General features: G+C 34.8%; 4 protein-coding genes across 5 annotated transcripts in view; 2 read left to right on the forward strand and 2 right to left on the reverse strand.

Annotated features, from left to right (window-relative positions):
- Positions 1 to 15107, reverse strand: part of LOC137657767 (thiamine pyrophosphokinase 1) — a 360313-nt gene extending 345206 nt beyond the window's left edge. The window contains exon 1 of the mRNA XM_068392266.1: positions 15040 to 15107. The gene's annotated coding sequence lies outside the window, so the exon portion shown is untranslated. The remainder of the gene's footprint in view (positions 1 to 15039) is intronic.
- Positions 2350 to 2913, forward strand: LOC137657254 (uncharacterized). Its single transcript, XM_068391592.1, has one exon. The coding sequence runs from the start codon at positions 2350 to 2352 to the stop codon at positions 2911 to 2913; it is 564 nt and encodes a 187-aa protein (XP_068247693.1).
- The window catches only part of LOC137657769 (nicolin-1-like), a 15850-nt gene continuing 3989 nt past the window's right edge, over positions 9252 to 21112 (forward strand). Inside the window, exons 1-4 of the mRNA XM_068392270.1 lie at positions 9252 to 9399; positions 10035 to 10289; positions 12349 to 12504; positions 17030 to 17116. Of these exons, the coding sequence (XP_068248371.1) occupies positions 9277 to 9399; positions 10035 to 10289; positions 12349 to 12504; positions 17030 to 17116 (621 nt within the window). The 5' untranslated portion in view covers positions 9252 to 9276. The remainder of the gene's footprint in view (positions 9400 to 10034; positions 10290 to 12348; positions 12505 to 17029; positions 17117 to 21112) is intronic.
- Positions 16690 to 21112, reverse strand: part of LOC137657770 (uncharacterized) — a 6161-nt gene continuing 1738 nt past the window's right edge. The window contains exons 3-5 of one of the 2 annotated variants that reach the window (XM_068392272.1): positions 20564 to 20821; positions 18642 to 18750; positions 16690 to 17598 (exon numbers count right to left, since the gene is read on the reverse strand). In XM_068392272.1, the coding sequence (XP_068248373.1) occupies positions 17531 to 17598; positions 18642 to 18750; positions 20564 to 20821 (435 nt within the window). In that variant the 3' untranslated portion in view covers positions 16690 to 17530. The remainder of the gene's footprint in view (positions 17599 to 18641; positions 18751 to 20563; positions 20822 to 21112) is intronic. The other variant, XM_068392271.1, reaches the window with a different exon arrangement.

Consider the following 21112-nt stretch of genomic DNA (forward strand, 5'->3'; position numbering starts at 1 on the left):
TTATGCATCTGGAAAACGCGTATGATAGAATTGATAGGGAAGCGATGTGGAATGTGATGAGGTTATATGGAATTGGTAGAAGGTTGTTGCAAGCAGTAAAAGGGTTCTACAAAGGTAGTAAAGCATGTGTTAAGATAGGAAATGAAGTGAGCAATTGGTTTCCAGTGAGAAGGGCAGAGACGGTGATGTGTGATGTCGTAATGGTTGTTCAATTTGTTTGTTGATGGAGTGGTTATAGAGATGAATGCTCGAGTGCTTTGTTGAGGATTGAAACTGATAGAAGAGTGATTATGAATGGGAGGTAAATCAGTTGTTGTTTGCGGATGATACAGTAGTGGTTGCAGACTCGGAAGAGAAGCTTGTTTGATTAGCAACTGAGTTTGGAAGGGTATGTGAGAGAAGGAAGTTGAGAGTTAATGGGGGTAAGAGTAAGGTTATGTGATGCACAACTTGAGGAAGTAAATTAGTTTAAGTACTTGGGGTCAGTTGTTGCAGCAAATGGTGGAGTGGAAGCAGATGTATATCAGAGAGTGAATGAAGAATACAGTGTTGGGGCAGTGAAGGGAGTGGTAAAGAATAGAGGGTTAAGCATGAATGTAAAGAGAGTAGAGAGAGTTCTGTATGAGAAAGTGATTATACCAACTGTGATGTATGGATCGGAGTTGTAGGGAGTGAAGGTGACGGAAAGACAGAAATTGAGTGTGTTTGAGATGAAGTGTCTGAGGAATATGGCTGGTGTATCTACATTAGATAGGGTTAGGAACAAAGTACTGTAGTAAGGGTGAGAACAGGTGTAAGAAATGATTTAGCAGCTAGAGTGGATATGAACGTGTTGAGAGAATGGAAGGTGGCTGTCTGCTAAAGAAAGTGATGAATGCAAGAGTTGATGGGAGAAGTACAAAAGGTAGGGCAATGATTGGGGGGATGGATGGAGTGAAGAAAGTTCTGGGTGATAAGAGGATAACTGTGAAAGAGGCTGTAAGGACATAGTCTTACCTGCTGTGTTTCTTCCCCCTGGACTCTTTTCTGATAATTGTAACTTTATTATTTGTATAACGACGTTGTGCTCTTTGAGAGCTTCATTTTCATGTACAATAATGTATATTTCATTAGGCTACCACCTTGATATTTGTTAATTTATTTTGAATGAAAACAAATGATTTAGCGGTTGGAAATGTTTCCCTTCCAGGCTACTTATCCATCCGCACTCTGTAATATAGTGACCGTTGCATGTTCAGTAAATTGTCAGTCTCTCTCTGCTCGTTTTGTCCTTACAACTGGTGACCCCGGAGATGTTGGAAACACATAGCAGTTTTGGCTTGCCATTAACGGACTAATTATGGCTGCGTTTCCTTCGTATATCTACTTTTGCCAGTAACATTTAACAACGTCTTTTGGCTTTATCCAACTTGGTTTTGTGAGGCAGCAACGATGAGTATATTCGACATAACCAGCTCACGCCCTTGGCCCGATGCATCAACTGACCATGACGAAACCACCCAGCCCATCGTGCCAAGCAACCACTCAGCTGCGCCCAAAGGCAAGCTGCCACCGTTCTCATAACACAACACCGCTTTCTGGTTCCTGAGGGCGGACGTACTCTTCAGGGTGGCCAAGCTAAATGACCCCTGTGCCAAAGCTGACATCATCCTGACCTCCATCCCTGAGGATGTATTTGACAAGATCTCCCCATGGCTCAACGGCCACTCCGGTCAAGTGTCCTACGACGACCTGCGAACCAAACTAATCAATATTTACTCGCTTTCCGTCTCGGCAAGGGCACAGAAGGTCCTTGATCTCAGCAATAGACCTATGGGCGACACCTCTCCCGTAGAAGCATGGGATGAACTGGTTGGACTTCTCATGCTGCCAGAGACCGACACCAATGGACGACGACGAGAGATAAGCCTATTTCGCGAAATATTCCTCCGACACCTTCCGCAGGACGTGAGAGCCCAGCTCACCGATACCGACACCCTGCCGATGAATGACTTCCTGTCAAGGGCACAGAAATTATATGAAGCCTCCAAGGCCTTGCGGAGGTCTTGGCACATCATTCTCCTTCAGCTGCTCATCCCTCAACTCCTCGGCGGCGTCCTCTGCTGACGACGATGAAATCCTCGCCCTGATGAAGAAGAAACCTCCGCAGCCAATGCAGCAGAACCATAGACCAAACCTGACTTGGTGTTTCTACCAGCAGTTTGGGAGCAATGCAATGAAGTGCAGCCCCACTGCAGGTTCCCGAAGAAATTCTGATGCCAGCCACCGCCGACATCAACCATAGCCGCAGTAGCAGATCACAGCAAGATCGGATTCTACATCCTCGACGCCGTATCCAACCGTAGGCTTATGGTTGACACTGGCTGTATGCAGTCAACATTCCCTCCCTCACAGGCCGACCTAAACCGGGCGCCTAGTAGTGATGCCCCCTCGCTCATCGCCGCCAACGGATCTCCCATACGGTGTTACGGGACTAGGGTGCTTAAAATCTCAATCATGGGCCGATTTTACTCCCAGCCCTTTGCCATCGCCAACGTCAGACACCCCCTCCTCGGCGCTGACTTCCTGGCTAACTATGGCCTACTCATCAACGTCGCCGGGAAACGCCTCATTGACACCGGGACATGCCGAACCCGCCCACTACAAGCTGGTCCGGGTATCACACCCATCTCCGCCGTCGTAGCACAGCCCTACGATGCCCTTCTTCAAAAGTTCCCCGACGTTTTCAAGCCGGAACTTCGACAATCGCCGGGATCCCCCTCCAAGCACGGGGTCTACCACCACATAAACATAACGGGACCTCCCACGCCCGCCAAGTTCTCCCGCCTCCTGCCGCAGAAGCTGAGAGATGCTAAACGTGCCTTCGAAGACATGGAATGGATGGGCATATGCAAGAAAGCGTCCAGGGAATAGTCCTTGCTAGGCTCTTGACCTTCGACCACAGCTTCATGTCTGGGATTTGGCCAGTTTTCACCACCACCCTGGCCAACTGCAGATTGGTGATGGTGGTAAACTTTAGTCTAATAGCTCACAGCAAACCAATCTAATATATAACATATTGGAATTAGATTCTAATGCCCAAGTTTTACTAATGTTGCTCTATCACCTTTTATTTTCTATTGAAAATATGATTTTCATTCCCAGGATGCAAAGAAACCCCATTAAAGTTCTCTATCTCTTAACTGTTAGGAATTTCCTATTTCTAGTTTTTAAGTTATAAATTAAGTCATGTATCATCGCCCCATTTGGCATCAACCTAAACACCAGTTTGCTATTACAAATTACATTGGATGGATAATTTTTTTACTTTTAGATTATTTGATTTGGCACTGAGGCCAGGGAGGTTAATGTGACTTAAGTGAGTTTCGATGGCTTTGTTGCTGACTGTTAATGATAAATCCCAATATTTAGAGATAAAAGTACTAAGTGTAATAAAAATTTTAATTCCATTTTGAAAGGGTTTACTTTGTGTTCGCTTTGCCAGTGACCTTAGTAAATAACTAATCTAATATTTAAATGTAAACGAACCATTATAAGAGAAGACGTCAAATGATGCTGAGAACCTCTTTATCAATCTCTTGAAGTGCAAGTATAGAGCTATAGGAGGACAGGATCAAACATTCACTGAATGCCCCGTATTTCAAACTAGGTGGTAAGACATATGTACCGAATATAAAGAAATTAGAGAAAGGGATGTGAGTGCAACTGGGTCTCAAATACGGCTGTATTAAGTCTATGACTGTTGAATATCTTTATGGATTCAGCGGTGAGATAGGTCAGAGCAAGGATTCTTTTTATGAATATGTCAAGTTCAGGGATCAATAGAACGAGGTTTGAATAGAATGTGGAATAACTAATGTTTGCAAATGATATGGTGTTGATTCCGGATGAAAGAAAAATTACAGAAAATGGTAAACTAAAAGCATTTGCACGCGAAGAAAGTTCAAATTAGGCTAAATGTATGCACGAATAAGGGAATGAGGGTGAACTGAAACGAGGAGTATGAAGTGATGAATGGTAATATCGATGGTGAAAGAATATGCAAGACTGGGTCATACAAGTATCTTTGAGTTATTATTATGGATAGTGGCATGAAGAAAGAAGTGGGTCAGCTGATGTGAATTAAGGACAGTCGCAGAATATGTGCAAAAGAATAAAGATAATTGAATTGTCTATGGAAGTCAAGGTGGACAAGTATGAATGGATTGTTGAGCCACTTTCCCTTTATGGCAGTGAAATGTGATTTGAATGCAAAGTTATTAAAAAAAAATAAGCTGTTGAGAACTGTGGATACTTGTAGAAGTGGCAAAAATGTTACCATACCTGAAAAGGTGGATCACAGTACTTCTAGGCGGTTTGGTCATAAAGAAAGAAAGGATGACAACAGGATAGTGAAAACTGTATACAGTAATCCATAAATGTATGGAAGTAGAGGAGGAAACCCTATAAAGGGTTTGATAGATGGTGTGAAAGGAAAAACGACATAGTGAGCAAGTTATAGAGTGAATGATGCAGTGTATGTAAAAGAGTTCGGTGTGCTGCTAATGCGACATCAGTACATGCGTATGAAGCAACTTACGTCGTGGAACTTTATACTCCACTTGAAGGATGAAGATGGCCGTGACTAAGTTTCTTTTTTCTTCTGGAGCTATGGTACAACCCACTAGATGGGAGAAACGGGTTGATAGTGAAAAAAATATAAAATAAAAATACAATATATGTATATACAGTACACACACACACACACATATATATATATATATATATATATATATATATATATATATATATACACATATATACACACACACACACACACACATATATATATATATATATATATATATATATATATATATATATATATATATATATATATATATAGCGATAAAGAACGAAAGATAGTTTCTAATATTACCTTGACTTGCCAAATTTTTCCATTTGCAATTTCTATTTCATCCATTATTCTTTGGCTCTAAATTTTATTTGGGAATTGGTTTCAATAGCACCTGACTTTTTATTTTATTTATTTATGAAAAGAACTTAAGCTGTGTTTAATTAAAATCGTATTTTGATTCACAGGCTGCAAAGTTATCTGGCTAGTAAAAAGAAAAAATATACAAAACATTTATTTTTCTCATTTCTGTTTCCAGTAAGAGATATATGTAATTTCCCCTCGAGGTTAAATCAGACTCTTCTTCCCTACAAAAAAAAAAAAAAAAAAAAAAAAATTCTTCGGCACGGTTGTGGCCTTGAAAAGAGAATTAGGTTATCAGTTCACAGTTCTTTGCTCTTAACTAAACTAATCTATTTTGCAGTAGACTTCTTCATTTGGACTAATTTAAAACAAAAGCTTTCCATCTTGGCCGGATTCTTGAGAAAAAAAAAAAAAAACCGGCATATTTTCAATCAAAACAATGCGTTTCAGTTTGTTAGCCATCTCGTCATCATAATGTCTTATTTCTCATGCCAATCTGAATATCTAACGGTATCATACTCCATGCACATAACAAACAACATTTGACGGTATTCAAACGGGATTTTAAAGTTTCACAAGAAGCAAATTCATCGTCAAGCAGTATTATATATATGAAAAAATGACGAAGAATGTTATGCTGTGATTTTTAGAATAAAGTAGCGTTTAGAATGCAACGTGAGTAACCCAAGTCGTATGTAGTTCTTCACATTTTATAATGTGTAGGCTACAATATGACATCACTATGCAATGGAATAAGCATGTAAGTAAATATACACACACGTGTCAGCTTGCGCAGAAAATGGTAAACATTAACATCGGTTCGTATCTCTAAGGCGTCCGTAGCAACCAGCATAGCAACGGCGACGCTATGGGTACAGTGTTCGTAAAAGTGTGGAGGAAGTACCTTCGAAATCATTTTGCATGTATCCGTTCATGAATAAGTTGTGTTTACACAAACACAAAAGCTACTAAAGTTATAGTGATAAGATGTTTAAAATATCTACTCCTATTTCTGAAGTATTTCATCTAAGCAAAACATTAAAACTATGGGTGATATAGTCTGGTCTATGAAGTGAAGACGTCTGCTACTGGATTAGTTGCCTTTTAAGTTTTTCATTGTTTGTTGACCATATGCATGATATACGGAAGATAACAAGGATATATTACAGAGGTATGTTATTTCTTATGTTTTCGAAGTGAAAGTTGTATGCCATTTGTTTTAATGATTGAATTATTTAAATTGAAAAGTAATTCGTCAATAGGTGTAGGAGGAGATGAGGATGATAACACACACACACACACACACACACACACATATATATATATATATATATATATATATATATATATATATATATATATATATATATATATATAGATAGATAGATAGATATATATATATATATATATATATATATATATATATATATATATATATAGATAGAGATAGATATATATAGATATATAGATATATATATATATATATATATATATATATATATATATATATATATATATATATATATATATATGTGTGTGTGTGTGTGTGTTTGTATGTGTGTGTAATTAGGAAAGAAACTCATATTTCAAAGTATTAACAAAAGGAAATCAACACACACGGGAATAGCAAAAAAATCCTGACGTGTTCACGTTATATCGGATATGATAAATGCCACAAGATTAAAAAAAAAAGTGACGTAAAAAAAGCAATTTTAAATATGAAGGCGATAAACATATAAAAAAGGGGCCATTTCAGCAGATGGATGGACATCTTGAAATGAACATCTTACCAGAGAGGTAATTAGCTTTATATGAGCTTATAATAGAAGAATTGGAAGTGAAATACTTCGAGGATGATACAATAAAAGTGATTTGCAATAATGGCTTGTGGAAATCGAACTTCGACAAAGATTATGTTCAGACCAAATAATTTGTTTTCAAATTGAGTAAAGCTGGTATTTATGGCCACTAATCTTTAATGTTATTAGCTTTTTATCTATGGTCATTAATCTTTAATGTAATTATATTTTAATTTGTTTTATAATTCATAACAATTCAATGTTACATACTCTTAGTAATTTTAGTATCAACAAAATTGAAACATCAATTACCAGGATTCAGTTACAAAAATATATCAAGAAACCTCAGTATTGTGGGTATACAAACATATTGCGATTTGGCGTTTTAGATTAAAGAAAAGCTACGCAAAACTCCAAAATTTAAGCAGTTTAAAGGTAAAACAACTTTAATATATACACTATTATATTGTTGTTGATTATGAAACAAATAATAAATTAACTTGATTTTATATTTTTGCCGACGATAGACAGTTCTATCTGGTTACAGATAATACCGTTGGCATGTCCAAATTAAACATTACGTTTAAGAAAAAATAAATATTATCCAGGTAAAACCGAAAATTTTTTTTTTTTTAAGAGGACAACAACACAGGTAATGCAGAATGATAAATAGCTAATCGAGTGAGACAATTATCCGTAGTAATTTATGAATACCTTAATGTGACTCAAATTCTACGAATTGGGCATTGCCAATTTTAATTACTACAACTCATCCGAAAGTACTGTATCAAAATATCTTTTTAAAACATGTAATTCCCAGATAAGAACGAGAAGATAAGGCTAAAAAATTAATTTCCTAACATTAACTAGGCTGCCAAGCGAATAATGAAAATAATGCGAGTTATGAGGTCAAATTATTATTATTATTATTATTATTATTATTATTATTATTATTATTATTATTATTATAAATTGCTAAGCTACAACCCTAGTTGGAAAAGCAGAATGCTATAAGCCCAGGGACTCCAACAGGGAAAATAGCCCAGTAAGAAAAGGAACCAAAGAAAAAGAAAATATTTTAAGAACAGTAACATTGAAATAAATATCTCCTATATAAACTACAAAAACTTTAACAAAGCATGAGGAAGAGAAATGAGATAGAATATTGTGCCCGAGTGTACTCCCAAGCAAGAGAACTCTAACTCAAGACAGTGGAAGACCATGGTACAGAGGCTATGGCACTACCCAAGACTAGAGAATAATGGTTTAATTTTGGGGTGTCCTTTTCCTGGAAGAGCTGCTTACCATAGCTTAAGAGTCTCTTCTACCCTTACCAAGAGGAAAGTGACCACTGAACAATTACAGTGCAGTAGTTAACCCCTTGAGAGAAGAATTGTTTGGTAATCATAGAGTGTTGTCAGGTGTATGAGGACAGAGAAGAATATGTAAAGAATAAGCCAGACTATTCGGTATATGTTAGGCAGAGGGAAAATGAGCCGTAACCAGAGAGAAGGATCCAATGTAGTACTGTCTGGCCAGTCAAAGGACCCCCATAACTCTCTAGCAGTAGTATCTTAACGGATGGTTGGTGCCCTGGCCAACCTAATACCTAAATCGTCATTAAACTCCACTGGCTGTCCATAAAGTCCAAGGTTAATATATTAGATCTTTCAAAGTACTTCATGATGTAGATTATGAAACATAAATATTAGAAGCCCTACTGATGCAACGTACAATTGAAAAAATTTCTTTTTTGGTATGAAGTAGCAGGAGGAACAATCAAATCAATGTAGCCACGATGTAACGAAGATGCTGGGAACAGTTTTGGAGCATATGATTCCCAAACTACAGTATTTGAAAGTTAACTCCTAAAACAACAGAGTGAAAACTCGAAAAGACAATCTAATGAAAATGTATCAAAAACTTTGACAACAGCTGGAAATTCAAAGGAGCTCGCCTGATGGAAGGAACAAGGCAAATAAACGTACTCACTAAAACAAATCCAAATGATAGATTTGAGAAAATGTGGGGTGGGGGTGGAACGGAAATATAAGTATAACAAAAGGTGAATGTTAGAAATGTTGGGCATACAATAAACACTGCGTGAGAACTAAAAAGTATTCTTTTGAAGGAAAGACCCACCACCATAATAATAATAATAATAATAATAATAATCCACCACAATAATAATAATAATAATAATAATAATAATAAAAATAATCCAACATAATAATAATAATAATTATAATAGTAATACTTATAACATCTGATAACAAAAATAATAATTATGATAGTAATACTTATAACATCTGATAACAATAATAATAATAATAATAATAATAATAATAATAATAATACGCCAGAAGAACGTGTCAAAACAAGCAAAATTGGAATCAATGGCTGTATCAGATGCCGTATAATTTTATTGAAGTTATCTTCATCTGAATGAGTTATTCATAATTTTTCTTCTTTACCAATAATCACAGACCAACAATCAGAATGTCTCGCGAAACTGTGGCCTTTACGCAGTCTGGGCCGACTCCTGTGTACGTGGATGAGGCCGCTCTCTCTCCCCGCACAGGATGCTACGTCATAACCCTGACGTTTCCTCAACCAACACAGGTGAATATAAGTTATGCTTTCTTCATATGAGTTTGTCGTTTCGTGGTTTAATTACTTTTCCTTATGTAGTTATCTATGCAACACTTTTTTCCTTAATTTTACAGAAAATGCAGGTACTTACTGAGATTTGGATTCTGCGTATTATATTTCCAATTGTATGAGTGTAGACAGAGCATTTATTTTGAACTACTACAAAATTCTTTTAGAAAATAAACAAAGTACCGACGTTAAAATCATGACAACTGACAACATCCAGTGAGACTTTATCAATCAAATAGGAGCCTTAAAAATTAATGCATTGATACAATCTTTTATATCAAGGATCAAAACACCGGTATATTAAAGTAACTACATTGATGAATAAATGAATACCGCAATACTTTTCATCAAGACGTAACTAATTGAAGATTGGCACAAACGAGGACTGGAATAAGAAAAATATCAATTCAGAGTTGTAGCCTACATCAATCACTTTAGACAATAATCGTATTATGAAAAGTCTTAATTTATTAAAAAATCTCTATATTTACGAACATCTAGACCGAAAAAAATTGATCTTTACAAAGGACTTCTACATCAAACTCCATTGTATGGTAGCAACTACGAGATTTCATTTTTCTCCCAAAATTTTCAAGATCGGCGAAATAACCTTCCGAAATTACTACACCTGGGCCGTGGGCATTCACGTTCTGCGATGCGCGGCAGCATCGACGCTCCCCTTGGGCGGCGTCGTCGGTGCCGGCCTACTCGGAGGGGATGCTGGAGGAGAAGCGGCATGGGCTTGGAAGGACCCTTCTTCATGGCATGTGGGCGTGAGAAATAAGGTGCTAATGCCCCACCCACACACGGAGACGGCAAGTCACGACTTCGTCTCGATTACGTGTCTCGAGGTAAGATAGAAAGTAATTGGTCACAAAGAAAGTAGTACAATGAATTAAATAATTCTTTCTCAGTCTTATTTTATAGGCAACTAAAGGCTTAATTTTCTTTTAAAATCCCAAACTTTATCGTTCGCTTAAATTGTGGAACTTCTTTCCTTCCTTTGTGTTTCATGAATAACTCAACCGCTAGATACGGCGAGTTTATCATTGGTAAACAGATTTTTTCAATGACAGAACGTAATTTCTGTATGCATGCCTGGCCTTCTTATCTTTACATCATTAAAATAATTTCATTCTTCATGACTAAATATAAAATTTAATGGTATAACAAAGATGAAAAATTCTTTGCCTTTTTAATTGATGTCACGTTTTAAAAAGTAATGCACCTAAAAAGTAAGAAAGAATAATTGGCGCAATATAAAGTAGTGTTGACAAAGTTTCAACTTTGGTGCTAATTTCACTGCTACTCCCTTTCCTTAGAAATTCACTTTTAGTTTATTTAATTGCACAACTTGAATGTGCAGATTTTTTTCAACGTTATTTCCTTAATTATCACGACTGATGACTATCTCTCACATTCTCTTCCAATGTATAAGAAAAGGATATACTATAATGTCACAAATTCTTCCATGAACTAAACAATTACGTTATATAGTATCTTTCAATGCCATGCCACCAGCTGGCAAAATGGAACTAATTCTAAGGGAATTTTAGCTGAAAACAAAAACTGTCAATGTTCACTAATGTATCAGGGGTTACTTATTTTGAAGTTCAACGCAAAAATGCTAACCTTATCTCTTACGACTTATTAAGAGAGATAGGTTTGGTTGACTAAATAATAGCCTATTAATTAGCCATTCATGGTTTCACCTTAAAGTAACAGGCACTATATATATATATATATATATATATATATATATATATATATATATATATATATATATATATACACTGTAGTATATGTATGTATATATTATATATACATGTATATATATTATATATATCACATAATATAAATATATATATATATATGAGATACTACCGCTAGAGAGTTATGGGGTCTTTTGACTGGCCAGACAGTACTACATTGGATCCTCCTCTCTGGTTACGGTTCATTTTCCCTTTGCCTACATACACACTGAATAGTCTGGCATATTCTTTACATATTCTCCTCTATCCTCATACACCTGACAACACAGATTACCAAACAATTCTTCATCACCCAAGGGGTTACTGCACTGTAATTGTTCAGTGCCACTTTCCTCTTGGTAAGGGTAGAAGAGACTCTTTAGCTATGGTAAGCAGCTCTTCTAGGAGAAGGACACTCCAAAATCAAACCACTGTTCTCTAGTCTTGGGTAGTGCCATAGCCTCTGTACCATGGCCTTTCACTGTCTTGGGTTAGAGTTCTCTTGCTTGAGGGTACACTCGAGCACACTCTCCTATCTTATTTCTCTTCCTCTTGTTTTGTTAAAGTTTTTATAGTTTATATAGGAGATATTTATTGTTGTTACTCTTCTTAGAATATTTTATTTTCCTTTTTTCCTTTCCGCACTGAGCTATTTTCCCTGTTGGAGCCCCTGGGCTTATAGCATACTGCTTTTCCAACTAGGGTTGTAGCTTAGTAAGTAATAATAATAATAATAATATATATATATATATAAGTATTTATGGATTGACGAACTAAGAAAATTTGCGGGTATAGCCCATAAACAGACACGTGTTGAAGGACGTCTGAGGCCTTTGTCCTCCAGTGGCCTAGCAACGATTGTTGTTGATGATGATGATGATGATGATGATATATATATATATATATATATATATATATATATATATATATATATAACATATATATATATATATATATATATATATATATATAACATATATATATATATATATATATATATATATATATATACACACACATTAATCTTTGAGACAAGAATGAGAATACTGTTTAGATCAACGTAACTACCCATCTGTCTAGAGCAGATCATGCAGAGACAGCAGTAATGCTTTCTAAAACCATTGACTAAGGCACTAAGCGATACGTTCTTAATTTGCAGAGCAGAGTTGACTGGCAGGATGTCATAGGGGTTCGACTGATCCTCCGTCAGCCCTCCCCGGTTTGGAGGACTTTCTTTATCGAGGAGATCACGGCCTATAGGGAGCTGCCCCGTTTACCCCCCTTCAGTGTACCTATCATAACTCAGGATGGACAAGTAAGAGTACCTTGAAGAATCAAGAAATGATTTTAGATGTTCGAATATACATTTCTCTTCTTCCATTTCCTTCCAATTCTCCCTTCGAAGATTGCAAAGGGGAACTAGGAAACGAAAAACTAAACTAAGCTTATCTACATCACTACTACTTCCCCTCTATCAATAAAAGAATTTAAATTACGAAGGAAACACTAATCGACAATCTCTGTTCCAGAAGTTAATAGTGGAGACAACATTAAGTATCTATACATCAAATCCCATCTCTTCAAACCAATCTCACTTCTTTCACGCCATGATTAAATTCATCAACAATTTAACCTTTTTCGTTTTATGGAGAGAGAGAGAGAGAGAGAGAGAGAGAGAGAGAGAGAGAGAGAGAGAGAGAGAGAGAGAGAGAGAGAGAGAGACTAAATTCACACACATCATAATCTGACAAAACTATTTTTTTTTCTGAGAACAACAGTAATTAGTACACCCATACGTTTTCAATCTTTAATAACTTTGTTTCGAGTATTGTTCTTCTGTCTGACCTTCAACTGCTTACTCGCATCTTCAAAAACTTACGGTCAATTAAATTTCTTACTCCGATATTAATCTTTGGCACTCTCGATCTATTATTTCGCAAGATTTTTCATAACACTGACAATCCTTTGCATTTGGATCTTCCAAGACTACAATTCTGTACATAATACTTAGTACGCAGTTAATTCTAACACTCTTTCCTTCTCTATCATAAGGCTCAAAACTACATAATAGTATTATAGAAGTTTTACTCCAGCTGTGCCCATATTGTGGAATGATCTTCCTAAATCAGGCAGTTGAATCGGTGGAATTCCACAAGTTCAATCTTGCAGATTATGTTTTTATGTAAAACAGGTTGACACAAGTGTCTCCTCATTGTTTATATATGGCATATGCTATTCTAACGTTGTTATTGAGCTTAAGATATTTTATAATCTTTATTCATGCCTTTACTTAATGTATTTCCTTATTTCCCTAATAGGGTTGTAGCTTAGCTAGTAATATATATATATATATATATATATATATATATATATATATATATATATATATATATATATATATCACTAGCTAAGCTACAACCCTATTATGGAAATAAGGAATTACATTAATCTATTGATCTCAAGATATTTTATAATCTTTATTCATGACTTTTCATATACTGTACTTAATGTATTTCCTTATTTCCCTAATAGGGTTGTAGCTTAGCTAGTAATATATATATATATATATATATATATATATATATATATATATATATATATGTGTGTGTGTGTGTGTGTATTATATATGTATATATATATATATTTATATATGCACATACATATATATACATATATATACAGTATTTATACATTTATATATGCACATACATATATATACATATATATATACAGTATTTATACATTTATATATGCACATACATATATATATATATATATATATATATATATAGTGTATATATATATACATATATATATATATATATACATATATATATATATATATATATATATATATACACATTTATATATGCACATACATATATATACTGTATATATATAAAATATATATATATATATATATTTATATATATATATATATATACTGTATATATATATATAATTATATATATATAATATATATATATATATATATATATATATATATATATATATATATACTATATTAGTTATGAAACCTTTGGTCTTAGGTTATGTTTCAATTTTTCATGTCCTTAATTCCGTAATACTAATGATCAATAGAGGGTAATTTTTTAGTTATTTCTTTCTGGGATATGAAGGGCCAACGGCCATGTTGAGTATTTACTGATGAATATATGGATACTTCGGATAAAATGATTTTCCTGATCCAGTTACTGTATTATGTTGAGGGGGAATTCGCGAATTCTATAACGTGTATTGGGATGTATAAGACCATATAGTGGTTGTGAGATCTTTAATTTTACAGTATAAAAACTTAACAAATAACCTAGGGGTACGTTACTTGACAAAAGAATTACTAAACACTTCTAACTGAACTTATGTGTTAACAGGAAACTTAAGCCATCGTCATCGAATTTTAAGAAAAGACTATGAAAACCCTAAATTTTGATACAAGTTTGAGGACTGATTTAAGAAACCTTCGCTATTGTTAGGGTAAAATAAATGCAAAACCGTTTCATATACTCAATCTTCATCTATTTAACCCCTTAGGCCTACATTAACGTCCTTTACTCATCCACTAAATCACGAAAACACTGACAAATCTTTCGATCGGGTGCAAATTCCTTTAGAATACAGAAGCGTGAAGCAGATTTATGAAAATTGGCTGGCAATCCTAATGCTTGGTAAGTTAACTACACTGTACATATTTCTAATTAGATGCATTCAACTACATAACCAATAAGTGTTTAAAGATCAGTTGGAATACGGCTCGATTTTAACCTACCCCTGAATATGGTTCTGCATCTACATAGTTTTATTTACTTACAAATTCACGTTTAAGTCTTACCTTACAGGAGAACTGGATCCTTTGCCGAAGTTTTATTTCCATTTCCATGCTCTTACGCGTGATATAACCCCTCTTGTAGGATGTAAGGTTCAGAGTCCTTGTAATAGGAATATTCCCTCAGTCAGTTTTAAGTTTTCCAAGTAGGCTACTCCCCAAAATGGACTGAGCTAACGAACTCCCCACCGACTTACTGTTCCATAGTACTGATAATTTGACCTATAACCCCATTAATTAAAAATGAATACAGAATTGTGACAAATTAAGATGCATTATATATGAAGTTGTAATGCAATCAATAAAAAGATGGAATTGAAATCGATTCAAACTTATTGTGCAGTAAATCATTGTAAATGATAAGTTACGACTTTTAAGATAGATTAATACGGTATTAAATGGCAAAACAAAAATCGATTTTTAAAAGTAATCAACTTTGTAAGAAATCGAGTAAATCCACATTTTGACGACATTTCGATAAAAATAAATATGTTGATAACACTTCACGGAAAGCACGGGTATCGCTTTTAATTGTTAAAACATTTACGGGAACACAAATCTTAACGGTTGATTTACCACAACATCAAGCTAGAAACTGAGGGTGTAGCAAATTGTAAACCTTCTCATTCATGCCAAGGACAACGTTAAACGAAAACAAAACAAACCGAGCGCAAACGACCTGCTTTAAGGTGTTCGCCACTTCGGTAGTTAACTTCCTTTAAAGAATAATTTCTTTCCTTTCAAAACCATTCACAGTTTCAACTGAGCACACTATTCTTTACAAAACTAAAATTATCAATTTATACAGGTGCTCAATAATATTTCAAATGATCAAATGCACCATATCGATATGTTTATTGATAAGTAATCACGCAGTAAGCGAATGAAAAACTAACCATATAATAACTGGACTTATCTAGGAGTGGTGTCTGTTACTGACAGATGTTTATAATTTTTCGTAAGAGCATTCGAACAGTTGTAAATTTCCAGTTCTAACGAAAGTAAATTGTCCACATTCTTATTCTTAAGAACACTTGAACCGTATATGAGAACACACACATACACACACACACACACTATATATATATATATATATATATATATATATATATATATATATATATATATATACATAAGTTTATTTGCTATTCCATCATTTCCCTTACTCATTGGACTACTTTCCCTGTTGGAACCCTTGGGCTTATATCATTCTACTTTTCCAATCAGGGTTGCAGCTTGGCTATTAATAATAATAATAATAATAATAATAATAATAATAATAATCATAATAATAATAATAACAAATGCTGTACTATCGTCTTATTGGTAACATTACCAGGCTCATTATAGTCCGATGATGTCACCAATAAGACGAAAGTACTAACTCCGTCTTTTCACTTTTCTTTTCATGGCTGTAATGCATATATACAGTATATATATATATATATATATATATATATATATATATATATATATATATATATATATATATGTGTGTGTGTGTGTGTGTGTGTGTGTGTGTGTGTGTGCAAAGTTTACTCCATTTAGTAGAATACATATTAAACATGAAACGATGGTTAATAAAACTCAGCAGTTTATCACAAACTAGTTTCATCATAACATGCATCAGCAAAAATACTCGCAAAGTCTACAGATTATACAACTGGTTACAAGAAAGCCACGATTATGCAATAATGTCCTGAACTCGGACCTACAAAAAAAAATGTAGATGTAAACATATTTATGAATGTTTCATGTATTGCTATCTATAACACCTTATTCGTTTAAGCATTACGTATCTGAATATGTCTATACGTTCCATATTCAAATATTGAAATGCTATTTTTTTTAGGATTGCTTTGCAACTCAGGAACCAGTTTGATTTGTAGCAAAAGAATATTTATAATATGAAGATACAGCAATTTGCACATGACCCAATTTTTTAAATTAAATTGTTCATTTTACAAGATTTTCTAAAGTCATAAATGATTTCTAGGGTGACAAAAGCCAGCAGACACCTCTGGAACGCCTCATCCAGCAGACCAGGAAGGCCATGCGAGTTCCAGACGAGGATTCTTTGGAGGTAAGAGAAAGAAGCAGAATGCATCCCGGAGAGTACTTATCAAGGCAAATAAACTTATTTTAGAACTTCACGACACGGATACATATTTCAAATGCATTGTATGAAGAGTACTTTAGAAGCTTCACAACAATAAGACACGCTTCAGGTCCTTCACACACAAATATTTCAGAGCATTCATGACATGCAGATATATATCCAATCTTTCCAGACAAAAAGATATCATTTCACAACACAAAGTAAGTTTAAATCAATCATGGTAGGAAGACAAATCTCCAAACACTTTTACGACACGATGAGATATTTCAGATCCTTCATACCCAGAAAAACTTTAAATCACTTCAGATCTTTCAAGACACAAAGAGCTAAACATATACTGTACAAGTATGTCAGATGTCTCACGATACGAAAGAAATATTAAGATTCAGCTGATTCGACTGATTCCTCGCTATCCTCCTCATCCTGAGAACAATCTCCTGATCCCTCTGCAATTGCAAATGAAGACCCGTTAGTTTTCTTACAAATTGTTTGTAATTTCTTTAATAAGCCTGCAGGTTTGGGCTAGATAATGTCATTTGATATCTGAGCATATCATCACATGCATTAGTAAATCATCAGGATTTGTGACTATGCTAGAATTTTTTTTTATTGATTTACAAACAAACGTTTGGAAATAATAACAATGGTATAACGAATTCCTCCAGCGGTTTTGTATGTACAATCGTTCATGCAAGTTAGAATTCCAACTCTATCAGTCTTTCATAAAGTTTCATTAAATCTCTATGTCTTGCAAAACCAGCCACGACAGTTAGTGGAAGTCTAACGACAAGAAGTTGCCATGCACTATATTCTTGAATGATATTGGGATGTTGCGGTTAATAAAATCGTAGGTATAAACTGAAACACCTATGTAAAAAGGGAAAAACACGTCAAGAACAAACTCGGACATGCAGACACTAATATATTTGTGAATCAAGTCAGCAATCGTAACCTAGATTTGTATTTAGTATAATGAAGTCACGCACATTATGGTTCGTCTAACATGGTTCATTCCTTCATGGTGGAATTCACATGAAAAAAAAAAAAACATTGTTTGTCTAAACAATATTAATTTTCAAAACACATTCGAATCTTCGGAAAACTTTTAATCCTGTAACTTTCTGTTTAAAACCAAACATCAGAAATTGAGTAACTATACTCAATTTTTTTTAATGAGGTGCATATATGTACCGACTCGCAGCGGTGCCCTTTTAGCTTGGAAAAGTTTCCTGCTTTCTGATTGGTTAGAATTATCTTGTCCAACCAATCAGCGAGCAGGAAACTTTTCCGAGCTAAAAGGGCACCCCAGCGAGTCGGTGCAAATCTGCCTCACTAAAAAGAATTGACTATAGGCACATCCCAAAGGACTGACACCTTGGAAAAAAATGCATAGCTTCCATTCCTTTACAAATGCATCCCTTCATAAAACAAGGAAATAAAAGAGAGGAGTGAAGAAGTGTTCGTTGTCATTATGAAAGTTGTCACTTACGTTGCCCGAAGTCCCTAGGTTCCAAGTCTAAGGCAGTGTTGTTAATCTGTAGCTCCTCTAAGGTAAAAGGCTCTCCTGGGATCAAGGGTTCAATGTTTCCCAACACTTCCTGGAATGATAAGCAGAAAATGATGAAGGCTTTCCATGCCTCTTGTGACATTATAGAAGTTGCCAATGCTTCCATTAATGACCTGACTGAAAATACTTTTAAAATATCCAATATATGATAAAAAGTGAACTATAATGTCTTCAAGCATGCATGACCCCATCAGCAAAAAAAAAAAAAACCGACAAATGTTTTTAAATATTTCTGTTACAACAATAAATACACCAATACTTTTCACCATTCCATGACAGTAAAGGAGCACCAATTCGATAAGAAAATAACTGCTTATTTTTTCAAACATTTTCTGATTCTATAAGCTGAGGGTTGGCAACATTTTCAAGCATTGCATGACACGATAAATAAAGAACTGTAGGCTAAAAGTTAGTGGTTGTGGTAGCCTATATGAAACGTCCCTGCCTGGAGATCTGCTAGACTGGGGTTCAAGACCAGCTAAGCTAGATAGATTCTTGTAGTGCTTACAACCTCACTATCCTTGTGAGATGAAGATGGGGGGGGGGAGCCTATAGGTCTGCCTACTGAGTCATCACCAGGCACGTGCTGGATCTCCCTGGTCCTAGCTTAGGTGCAAGGGGGAGTCATCACCAGGCACTGCCTGGACCTCCCTGGTCCTAGCTTTGGTGCAAGGGGGCTTAAGCGCTGATCACATGTACATATAGAGTCTCTAGTCCAATGTGCTGCTATGGCATTGTCACTGTCCCTTGCCTCTGCCATTCATGAGTGACATTTAAACTTGTCGAGAGCTACCGATACGCGGAGGAGGGTCGCGATTGCTAATTTAGATTGAAAGATATGATGATGAAAGGTGGCAATCTAAAGTTAAGGTTAAAACATCGAACCAATTTTCAATAACATTTTCGAAATTTCGGGGCCAAAGTCACCTCATGTCTGCCTTTAATGAAAGTCCCCTTATAATCAAGTACTGAAATGTCTTATTATAAAACCCTGAAGGCCTGCAACCTTTGATATGGTATAGTAAATGTCTCGTGTAAGGCCTACTTGAAAGTGAGTTTTTCTTACCATAATGGCACCGCCCACCTCACAAGACGGTTGAAACGACAATTTTCTATATAAACTCTACGAAATTTAATTTGAAATATAATCTATTAATCCTTTCAAGTATTTAAATTTTGAACAGAAAGATCTTGATATTAAAATTTCGTACTCGAAGATAAATAACAAATAAAGGACAGATGGTGAAAGCGTTAAATGTTCGTTATTCAAATGTAATAAAACTTTATAAAGTTAATTATTAATTGATTAGGTATTATTGCATTGTTGAATAATAAATTAGGGAATATATCATGCACTACTGACAAATTGTCTGCATAGCCTACGCGGAGTAAACACAAAAATGTGGGAGTATAAATGAAATGAGGAGTTGTTTAAAGAAATTGAACTGACACCTAGGAACTGATGTGTGTATGTATATATATATATATATATATATATATATATATATATATATATATATATATATATACAGTGTATATGTATATATATACACACACACACATATATATATATATATATATATATATATATATATATATATATATATGATTCACACATGAATATAAAATAAATAATGAAGACGTGTAATTAGGTTCAAGGAAACTATGTTTTGTAAATGTTCGTACATAAAAAAATACCACGTGTCAAATGTAATAGATGTGGCAGTCTTGATTGTTTTCTGCGGCGTATCACTCCTATGAACTATATGCAAGTAGCCAACATACGTGCATTCACAACCTGCTGAACTTCATCATTCGAAGAACTTGACGAAAAATAAACTAACCGGATAGAGCTCCTGATTTTGTGAAGTGCACCCTGGTTTAAACACTAAATTGTCGAAGAAAGAGTAATAGGTAGCAGAGACATTTGGCGACGACTCTATGGAGACCTCGTCTCGTTCTTCTTCTTCTTCTTCTTCTTTTAGGTTTTGTGTGTCCTGCAAAGTGGCACAAAACTCATCGTTCCTTCCATCTTCTTGAGGCTTTGTTTTACTTTTGCGAGGTAATTGTTCGATCTTGCTTCGTAGTTCCAATTCTTCTATCTGGGAAAAGAAGATCGAAGTAAAATTATCATTAAAAAGTCATAGTTCTTTGGCGTAAAAAAATCAGATATGGAGTGGTGTATGTCAGATAAGGACTAAAAGTATTGTATTCTTTCTTTGTCTGTTATGGTTATCTGTTACTGTTGTTCAAATTCAAATGTATATTGCAGTTTTGAAATCCACTTGAAATACTGCATAACCTCTTCAAAGCGACAGCAAAAACTTGAATCTCTTTGATTATAGCAAGACATGAATTATAACTCTATACCAGAAACATCTAATACCACTATA

This window comes from Palaemon carinicauda, chromosome 18 (genome assembly GCF_036898095.1).
Source record: "Palaemon carinicauda isolate YSFRI2023 chromosome 18, ASM3689809v2, whole genome shotgun sequence".
NCBI classification, from domain to species: Eukaryota; Metazoa; Arthropoda; class Malacostraca; order Decapoda; family Palaemonidae; genus Palaemon; species Palaemon carinicauda.

What these genes read in the sequence shown, in the direction of transcription:
- LOC137657254 (XM_068391592.1), top strand. Translation starts at nt 2,350, where the DNA reads ATGGTTGACACTGGCTGTATGCAGTCAACATTCCCTCCCTCACAGGCC.